At 41.9% G+C, this 10,525-nt stretch overlaps 1 protein-coding gene across 12 annotated transcripts in view; it reads right to left on the reverse strand.

The window, feature by feature from the left end:
• PPP1R12B (protein phosphatase 1 regulatory subunit 12B) overlaps positions 1-10,525 on the reverse strand; it is a 204,676-nt gene that overhangs the window by 17,385 nt on the left and 176,766 nt on the right. For all 12 annotated transcript variants that reach the window (XM_049111988.1, XM_049111990.1, XM_049111987.1 and 9 more), the window contains 3 exons: positions 5,658-5,674; positions 2,246-2,390; positions 1,051-1,155 (listed from right to left, as the gene is read on the reverse strand). In XM_049111988.1, the coding sequence (XP_048967945.1) occupies positions 1,051-1,155; positions 2,246-2,390; positions 5,658-5,674 (267 nt within the window). The remainder of the gene's footprint in view (positions 1-1,050; positions 1,156-2,245; positions 2,391-5,657; positions 5,675-10,525) is intronic.

The raw sequence follows: 10,525 nt of genomic DNA on the forward strand, positions 1-10,525 counted from the left end.
CTAATTAAATCAGGCCTGGCAGTGAGAGGAAATGGTTTATCTGGTCTGTTTGCCACTAACACTCTATTCTTAGGCTGGAAAATGGTGGTGGCTTGAGGAGGTAACATATGCTGCGGGACAGAACCTGGGCTTTGGGACCTGATTGCACATTCTAATAACACCTTTGTTCCTTAATTTCTTTCTTTCTTTTTAGAGAAAGAGAGCATGAGAGCCTGAAGGAGGGGGAGGGGCAGGAGAGGGAGAGAGGCTCCTAGGCAGGCCCCAGTGTAGAGCTGGACTCAGGGCTCAAGCTCACGACCCTGACACCGTGACCGGAGCCAAAACTAAGTGTCCGATGCTTAACTGACTGAGCCACCAGGCGCCCCAGACCCTGATTTCTTATACGACCCACACAAGCCACTTATTTCTATTGGGCTAATCTGCTATCTCTCTGCACTGGGTTTACTGGGCTCCTCTCTCTAGGAGGTGATAGTAGATAAACTGAACTGAAACATGATGATCAAGACAGGAGACATTGCCTAGGACTAATCTTGTGATGCTGGTCAACACTTTTCTACTAAGAAATAAGTAGATAGGGGATCCCTGGGTGGCTCAGCGGTTTAGCGCCTGCCTTTGGCCCGGGGCGCGATCCTGGAGTCCCAGGATCGAGTCCTGCATCAGGCTCCCGGCATGGAGCCTGCTTCTCCCTCCTCCTGTGTCTCTGCCTCTCTCTCTATGTCTATCATAAATAAATAAATAAATAAATAAATAAATAAATAAATAAATAAATAAATAAATCTTAAAAGAAAAAAAAAAGAAATAAGTAGATAATCCATAATATTAATTATTAGCATTCAGGATGTTAGGAATTGTTCACTGAACGATCGGTTTTCCATTTTAAGTTAAATGCTAATTGGACCCTGAAATCAAATTAGAATCTAAAGGGCTTCTGTCTTCTGTCTCTGAGAAGGGCCAATCTTAATTCCATGTCACTTGCCATCTCTGACCCCTAGGTTACCTTGCCTCCTCATACTCCCCCTGCCACCCACCCTATTTCCTCTTCTCCCTTACCTGGGCCATCTTCTCAAGCTTGGACTTTATATCTGCTAGCTCTAGCTGGGCCTCTTGAAGTTTTGTTTTCAGTTTTTGGTTTTCGGTCAGGGCACTCTCGTAGAGCTGAGAGGAGGGAAAGAGAATCGGGTCACCTACGAGGCAGGGCTCCCAGGATTAGCACTCATGCAGTTTCATCCTATGAGAACCCCCCCCAAATCATCATTGTGGGGCACACGGAGAAGATGGAGGAAGCCTAGGAAACAGAACACATTCGGCCAATTGGTTCTTGCTTCTTAACATTGGTGAAGTCCCAGGTGCTAAACACGAATAGAATGGTGCTCCAACTTCAAAAATACTAATCTCCGGGGAGAAATGTAGTCATTGTGGTTCCCCATACAAAGATAATTTTTTTTTTTTTTTTAGAGCCAATCTAGTGTGTATATCGATTTTAGTCAAGTTCTGCTTAACACAGCATTAACAAAACAAACATTTCATTAACAAAAATGGTTTTCTCCCCCAGCATCTCAGCACTTGAAAGGGAAGCCTTCAAGTCTGCCCCTGGAGCTAGGTACTCCTCTGCAAGAACCAAAGGAAATGAACTGTAAGATGTTTTCAACTCCCTCCAAACCAGATTATCATGTACCATCACCAAGAAGTATTTGGTTGACACTGGCAGGTCCTCAGTAAAAGCATGTGTTTGTTAATAACATCACTGTCTACAAATGACTCTCTGGGCTCAGACACACAGCACTACTTTTATTTCTCCTGTCTACAATTGTCGATCTTTACTTTTTCCTATACCTCTAAGTATCTGATTCGAGGTGTACATTTACTGCACTGAGGACATTAGAGGAAGAGGTGGAGCAGACCAAGAAGCTCGAAAGAAATTAGTTGCTACTATTTACTGCTTCATGGGAACTAGGCTCATTTTTCTACACTGGGGAAAAGGCTGAGAAGTTTATGTGTTGTTGCCCAACAACAGAAAAGTTGCAAAAGGAGCCTACTTTTTTTTTTTTTTTTAAATCTACAATAGTCACACACACACAGAGAGAGAGAGAGAGAGAGAGAGAGGCAGAGACACAGGCAGAGGGAGAAGCAGGCTCCGTGCACCGGGAGCCCGACGTGGGATTCGATCCCGGGTCTCCAGGATCGTGCCCTGGGCCAAAGGCAGGCGCTAAACCGCTGCGCCACCCAGGGATCCCAAGGAGCCTACTTTTTTATAATCCCGGTTGCTGTCTTCCTCCACGCGGCTGGTCAGGGTGGCGAGGCGGGCCTCCCGGGCCTCCCGGCGGGCTCTTGCTGAGGCCCGGTCCCCATAGGAATCGCTGCTTGTAGGGTTACTACCTCCTGATTCCAACCTGTGGCAGATACATGGAAGGTAAATGTTGGTTTTGAGAATGAAGAAATGGGGGAGAAGGTAATGCTTCAGGGTAGTTTACGCCTTTTCTAAGAAGCCCTTAAGAACTCTGGCCAAAAACAACGCACATTCCTTCCCTGAATCTCCTCTGCCGGCATTCTTGGACCTTGGGGTTAAGCTGCACCGGCTTGGAGGAGGAAGCTGTCATTTGCCAAGAATGGAGCTTACATGAAAAACTGGCTGTTTGGATTCATGGACGGACTTAAATCTCAGAGCTTTTCAAATTAGTTTGGGGTTCAACAGCTTTCCTCGAAGAGTGTGCTTTTAAAAGAAGTTTCTTGGATCTCAATGGCTCTTAGACAATGATTCCAATGAACTGTCAATGAATCAGAAACATATGGACTTGGAGTTCTGAGCTGGAGGGTGGATAGGGAGGGGGTGGCAATGAGGGCTACGTTTTTTAGGTGTACTGCTGGTTAGTTGGAATCTCACTTCAGGGTACCACCGCCGTGCCCAAACAGCTATTTTTCTACCCTCTGTTCCCCAGTCCACACTGCGACTGTTAGCCTGTGATGAGGATTGCTACATCTTCCAGCAGTTGAGCTCTGAGAGCTGATGGTGGCTTCATTTCCAGGAGCAGTGAGCTCCTTAGTGGAAGGGCCTCTCAGCTGATGATCCGTTTACACTAGTGTAATGATCATCCTGCTCCTTGATAGTGGTTTACATTTTTCCCAGACTTTGTTCTTTCCAAACGAAAGTGTGGCACACATAAAACTGCTATGTACAAACGAGCCTTGCAGAGCTCTACATCCCCGACCCGGGATGTGTACAGAGTCACAGCTGTGGAACTTCCATCTGATGGCTCTGTCCTGTGGTAGCTATTGCCAAAGTTGGGGGTGGGGGAGCCGAAGTAAGTATTAGAGGAAGTCAAGGAGCAATAAGGAGGACACAGAGGGGGAGAGGCAGAGTTCCTAGAGACTTGGTCTTACAGCGATGCTAAGGCCTGCAACATTCTTCACAACTTTTCCTTCTTACACTTAAAAAAAAAATTTTGTAAATAGAAACCTCTTTACTGACTTTTCTGATTACAAAAGCAATACATGCTTAAGTAGTGCCGAAGTGTCTAAAACAGAAAGTAAAAGTCACTCCATAATCCTGCCTGAGAAATAACCCCCATTAACACTTTACTTCTATCCTTGCAAAAGGTTAAACACATAAATACATTAAAAAATATATATTTCTATGAATAAAACCAGATAATACATACTGTTGTCTAACTCTCCTCCTCTTCCCTCCACTTATCACTATGCCCGGAAGCATCTCACCTTATCTTATGTAAGTAGATATAGATCTGCCTCATTAGAAAAAAAATGACTGCACGGTCTTCTACTGTATGGCTGTATAATAATTTAATCTTCTATTGACAGAAACCTGTATTATTTTGAACTTTCTAGCTACTATAAATGATGCTACAGTGAGAAGACTTGTCTATAACTTTTAGTTATAGCATTTGTCCAATTATGTTCTTAGGATAAAATCTTAGAAGTAGAACTTTTTGATCAAGAGGTAAGTGTAATTTTAAATGTTGATATACGTATTGCTATACTGTCCTTCAGAGCTAGATCCTTTCTATTCCAATAGGAGAAACAGGTCATTGTCATTAATTTTAATATTTGTAGATCACTAGGAAGGTTCAGTATCTTTGATTGCTTGTTTCTGAATTGTCTCTTCATAGCCTTTGTTAATCTTTTGCTTGTTATACTGTGGGAACATCCTATATAGCAAGGCTTTTAAAATATCTAACATAAGCTGCACATATATTTTCTCACTTTACTTTCTGTCTGTTTAGGGTGTCTCTTACTAGCAGAGATTTTAAATTTTATATAACTAAATTTGACAATTTTTCCCCTATGGTATCGTGCCTGGGAGAGTCTTTCCTATATAAAGATTATAAATATTCTCTTCTATTGCTTTTGTAGTAAAATCTTTTTCTCTTAAAAATTGTAATAAAAAAATTGTAATACATCTTGAATTGGGTTTTGCTTTTGTTTTTTGGTATGGCTTCAGGGAAGGATGTGTTTTCCCAAACAGTCAGTTGTCCCAATGATCACTTATTAAATAACTCTTCCCCCCCAGAGTTGAAAAATCATCTGATACACGTGACTTTTGGGGGACTATTGTGTTCCATTGGTATCTTTGTTTATTCTTGAACTAGTATCTCGCTGTTTTAAGCATTAGTTTTTATAACATATTTTGAGGTCTATAGGGAAAGTCTCTTTTCATAAATGGCCATTATAATATAACAGAATTCAAAAAAATTAACTATAGCAAAATACCAGTCTCTATCACATTTACAAAACTAATTTTCTGCTAGGTTAGATGTAAATTATTTATCTTCAGCTCGTGCCTGGTGAGAGGGTAAGCAGAGGAAGAACCCATGCAAGCTTATACGTTTTAGAATATATTATTAAGGTAGAACAAGCTCAGTTATCAAACAGATTATAAGACTCATCTGCCCAATGTTATCCCATAACTACATTTCCCCTCAACCTCTTCTTAACTTCTCTATCAGAGGAATGGTGGAAAGGGAGACAGCTTCATACTTTCGGCTCCTTAATCTTTACTATTTTCTATTCTGTTCTTCAGGAAGATCAGTTTTGTATCTTCAAATGTTAGGTGAAAAATTACAAACGATCATTCCCCCAAACTCTGATGATCTGCTTCCTTAATTTTTCAGCAGTTGCAACACTGGTCTTTAGCTCATTCAGTAAATTATCACAGAGCACCATCTAGGTAGAAGGAACCGTGTTAGCTCCACTATTAAATGACCGTATCTAAACTCAATCTCAATTTGGGCATCTACGCTGCAAGTCTTCCGTGAACAACCAGATTAGGCTAATGGCCTCTTCTCTTTGCTCATAATACCTGTCCATACGACTACCTTGGCCCTTACTGAAGGTGAGGGTAGTGTTTTATTCATGTTGTTTCCGTAGCACGGTGCCTGGTAGGTGCTTTAGGAAAATCAATGTGGTGGAAGCATACAAAATGAACTGGAGGGAGGAGAATCTGAAGGTAGCAGGTGAGTTGAGAAGCTACTGCATTAACTTAGGCAGGAAATAATAAAAGTCTGAACTACTGTGGTGGCTGAGGAAATGAAAAGGAAGGAAAGGAGGTGAGAAATATGAGTACATGATTTAAAGCTGAGTTTAATTACACATGCACTTCTCACAAGTATTAAGCATGCATATAAAACAGGGAAAGGTCTTACCTAGAAAGTCTTTCATGCTAGAGAAAGGAAGAGACAAAACAAAAACAAAACAAGCATTAGCAAGGGACTGATAATTATTATTTCCATTTATAAATGCACTTTTCAAATCAGATGTCTCAACTTCACAGTTGGAGATATGGGTGCAATTTAAGAAAAGCAACTCAACTGACTACACAAAAGGCTATTTAGCTCATCTTCATTGACTCAGTAGATTGCAACTTTGGGGAGAGCATCTTTTTTAACTGGAAGTCAGCAAACTATAAAATGATAAAAAACCGCACCCCCACCCCTATCCACCACCACCCAACTAACAAACCAGCCTTGTCTTCTAGGAGGGACTGATTTTCTGTGTGGCATTTGGCCTCTCGGGATCTCAATATACATTCTATTAACTTCCTTCAGTTCACAAACCCCCAACCCTGCCCTCAGTGAAACTGCAAACTAAAAATATTAAAACTCAGGACAGTTCCTGGCTTTAGCCTAGACTTGTAGTGAAAGGTGGCCAGAGGGTGTGGGGAGCAGGGAAGTCCCACCTTAGTCCCTAGGATGGTGGTTAGCAAATGAAAAGAAGAAAGTACTCTGGGGTCTCAAAAGAAAGGATGTAGATATAAATCATAAGCTTGGTTATCTATCAATGGTCTATGTATGGTTGTAAACAACAAAAAATGATTATGTTGATAATTTACATTTTTAAAAATCATAGATGACTGTTACCCTCTTATTTCCACCTTTTTTTCTCCCCCCAAAGAACTCAGGCAAATAAAAACTCAGGTGATTTGAATATATTTACTTATTTTCTCTTTGGAGATACTGAAGAGCAACAAAGTCCTAGAGGACACACAAAAGAAGGAAGAAGAGAAACAAAGGTCCAACAATCTACAAAACGAGTAATAAATCCTTTGACTACTGAGGAGTCGCTGAGTGACACTGCTCTGCTGAAGAAGCATTAAATGGTTCCTGGAAGCCACTGGTTTGTCAACCAACACAGCACGACAGCGCAATATATCCCACCCCCTAAGGCTGTCAAGAAGTATTTGCTGAAAGGAATTCTCTCTCTAAATCAGGAGTATATTCATCAGAATTCTTTCATGTGCTTTTTCAAAAATGTATACATCCCAATCTCAATCCTAGAGATTCTCTTCCTCTAGGTCTAGAGTAGGGCCTTCTTACATGTATTTTTTTTAAAATAAATATCCCCTAGGTGATTTAATACATTTATTTAAAATATTTATCTTTTAAGTAAGTAAAGTAAAAAGTAAGTAAGTAAAAAATTTTAGTAATATCCTGCAGGACTTTGATAAAAGTCCCCCAGGTGCTTCTGTTGTACAGCCCTGGTCAAGCACCACTGGACTTGAACAAAGGCTTTCTAATGTGAGGATGTGTCCCACTTGAGATGAGGAGGCCAGTAAGAAGAGTATATGGTGTATCTTTAGCATTCTCATACACTTGGAGTTGAATATCCTAAAACTTACAGACCCGGAACTGAGGAATTTCCCTGTCTCTCATTTACAACTGATCTTCAGGGAGTCATATGCATGGCCCACACTATCAATGACTACTTTCTCAACATTAACTAAGGTTTTTTCTCTTGCTTGAAGCTTATTTTCAAAAAAAAGAAACTGCATTTTAATCGCTTCTCAAGAATTAATGTATAAAAATGCTCCAAGTCTACTCAGGTAAAACTGAGATGCCAGACTGTTGGCTTTGCCCCACTCGCCAGCTTGGTGGTAAGATCCAGCCTTTAAGGCATCTAGGTGAATTCAAATTCACATCCCAGGAAAACTACAAATTGTGACATGCCAAAGATTCATGAATTATGAATGAACTCCGTACCAGCAAATGTTAAGGGTCTACTGAATTTAAGAACCCACTGTGTGGGCAGCCCCGGTGGCGCAGCGGTTTAGCACCGCCTGCAGCCCCGGGCGTGATCCTGGAGTCCCAGGATCAAGTCCCGCATCAGGCTCTCTTCATGGAGCCTGCTTCTCCCTCTGCCTGTGTCTCTGCCTCTCTCTCTCTCTCTCTCTGCATCTCTATGAATAAATAAATAAAATCTTAAAAAAAAAATAAAAAAAAAAGAACCCACTGTGTGCAAAGCCCTGCAGAAGAGGCACCAAGGAAGCATAAACAGAATAAGCTGCACGACAGCAGGGAGAGCACCAGGAACATAATAAACAAGCTCGTCCGAAGCAACGTGGGACAACAGGTGAGTAAGTGCTAAGGAGAGAAGAGGGGTAACCAGCGGGCCCACCCATGAAGGCTTCCTAAAAGTCATGAATTTTGAGAAGATAAGGTGAGGGAAACACAAGGACATACACACATACATTTAAAAAACCACGTTGTTACGGGGGGAGGTCTCCTGGCCTGCGATCCACACACATGCACTCCCGGGCACATCCTTAGGACCAGAACATGACGGGTGCTCGGTAAAGACTCACTGAACCAAACCGCTACTGTTTCCGGGAAGGAGTGTGATGTCCTTGGCTGAAGCGGAGCCCCAGTTGTTCCGACAGCTTGCTACGTGACCCTGAGCAAGTTACCACGTACCCTCACGGTCAGAATTAAATGTGATAGTTGCGAGGAGGTACATTCTCAAAGTGTCAGCTTCCTGTCCTGCGCGCACCCCTCCCCCATTCCCTTTTTGGGTGGAAAAATACTATACTGGCTGCTGATGTTGGTAAGAGTGGTAACATAGGACCTTTGATTCAGGGAATTGAGGTCACAGGCAAGCAAATGAAACAACAATTTAACAATTTAGGAGACCACTTACTTTCTCTTGCTGCTTCTAGGCAGAGCTAACTTTTTCAAACTTCATCATCCATCCAGGAGGACCATTCCCCATCCCCACCTCCTCCACCCCCCTCCACCGCCTTGGGAGAACCATTCTTATCAGTCTCTCCAAAGACAGACATGCCACACCACCTCTCCGGCAGGGAGGAGGACCCCTGCTTAACCAAACTGCTCTGCCTCCTCCGGACTACAACAGAAGCCTTCCTCACATGGTGTACACCGACTGAGACCCGATGAATTTCCTGACAAATCATGTTCATTTATTGACTTTGTTATGGCTAAACTGTGGGGCTTCACTTGAAAATGCTTTAATTTCCTTTGTAAATAACTCATTTGTTGGGTAAGATTTTAGCTACAGATGTCTTGAGCTTTAAGTTCTGCTTGCCCTATAGACTCTGGCAGTTATCTCTTTAGTGAAGAAACGGTGTTCTTTTCACTAAGACAAGTAAATCAGGATTTTATCAGGGATCACTTATAGCCTATATATATATATATATATATATATATATATATATATATATATATATATATATCAAAGTATGCTAATCATTTCTACTGATTTAGTCCTATAAGAATGACATATAATTAACCTTTTTCATTTAGAATGACCTGAAAACATTATAAAGCTATTTTTGCCCTGTCATCACCCCTAAGGAAGTTCTCAGACAGATCTGTGGCAGTATAGTATGGCTGTGTATACAGTCTGGCCTCCACTGAGGAGGTGGATATAAAACATGAACACTTAAAGACAGAAAAAAAAAAAAAAAAAAGGTAAGAGCTGCCAAGCAGCAATCAAGTTCCTGGATATGAAAAGGTAGATTCCATAGGCTTTTCAAGAGGCCTAAAACAATCTCTCCAGAGACGGCATGGAGAGGAAGGTAATGCTAAGGGTGCTCAAATGTGTGCTTGCCATACCAGTTCTTGTCCCTATAGGCATCCCGGCAGGAGATGTGTCTTACAGCCACTTGAGACGCTGGTGAATGACCCTGATTTCTGCCCAGGAACAACCAAGAGCAAATATCACAGTCTACTGTTCATCATTTTTTTTTTAGGCATGTTAAGATTTGTGCTATCAATTGATTTTGGGGTGAACTTTAATAAAAATAATGTCTAGGTGATGAGTGATCCAGTAGACACGAGGGGAGACAGAGAGGAGAGAAAGTAGGACTTGCAAGTTAATCCTTGATCTTTCCTCACTCCCTCTGACATTCCCCCCCTGCTGCCGCCCAACCCCCCAACCCCCTGCCCCTTGCTTTTACCTGACTTTTGGAGCTATCTGGACTCCTTAGGTTTTTAATTTTTTCTTTATTTTTTATTGCTTTCAAGGGCTACCTTAGCTATGTCCTGGGAAGGTCAACCCAGCCAATTAGAGGAGAGCATATAAACTTCAAGAATCAAGATGTGGATACAGTAGAGGCAGTACATTGCCATAACACAAACGGTATCAAAGAAGGAAGACAACTGGGATTTCTAAAGGCAATGATGTTCTCATCGTAATAGAAATTAGTTTATGAGGAGTGTTCCCATAGGGCTGGAAGGCAAGCCAGCTTAAAAGTATACAGGAGATGGGGCGCCTGGGTAGCTCAGTCAGTTAAGCGGTCAACTCCTGATTTCAGCTCAGGTCATGATTTCAGGGGTTTGAGGTTGAGCCCCATGTCAGGCTGGGCATGTAGCCTGCTTAGGATTCTCTCTCCCTCTCCCTCGCACTCCTGCCACCCTTTCTCTCTCTTAAAAACAAAACAAAACATATACAGGACTTAGGGTACAATTTCCCAGCTTCTGATAAAAACCTTAGATCACACTTCCTCATTTTCTCATGGGTGGAATACCTCTAGAAACCATTGTTTTGCTTGGCTTGATGTTCAAGATAATCTGGTGTTTGATGAAAAACACTGGTTAGATTTAGGGAGAGAAAAGTTTGGGTGTCTTGGGTAAAAGGAGCAGAGGTTCTGAATTGGTAGAGACTTAACTTCAATTTCCCCTTTTTATCCTGCTGTCAATCAAACTAAGCACAGTTCACTGTTATCCTGACACTGCTTCTCATTCTAATAAGCTGACTGCCATCCCTGCAGGGAGACTCC

This window comes from Canis lupus, chromosome 7 (assembly GCF_003254725.2).
Source record: "Canis lupus dingo isolate Sandy chromosome 7, ASM325472v2, whole genome shotgun sequence".
Taxonomy (NCBI): domain Eukaryota; kingdom Metazoa; phylum Chordata; class Mammalia; order Carnivora; family Canidae; genus Canis; species Canis lupus.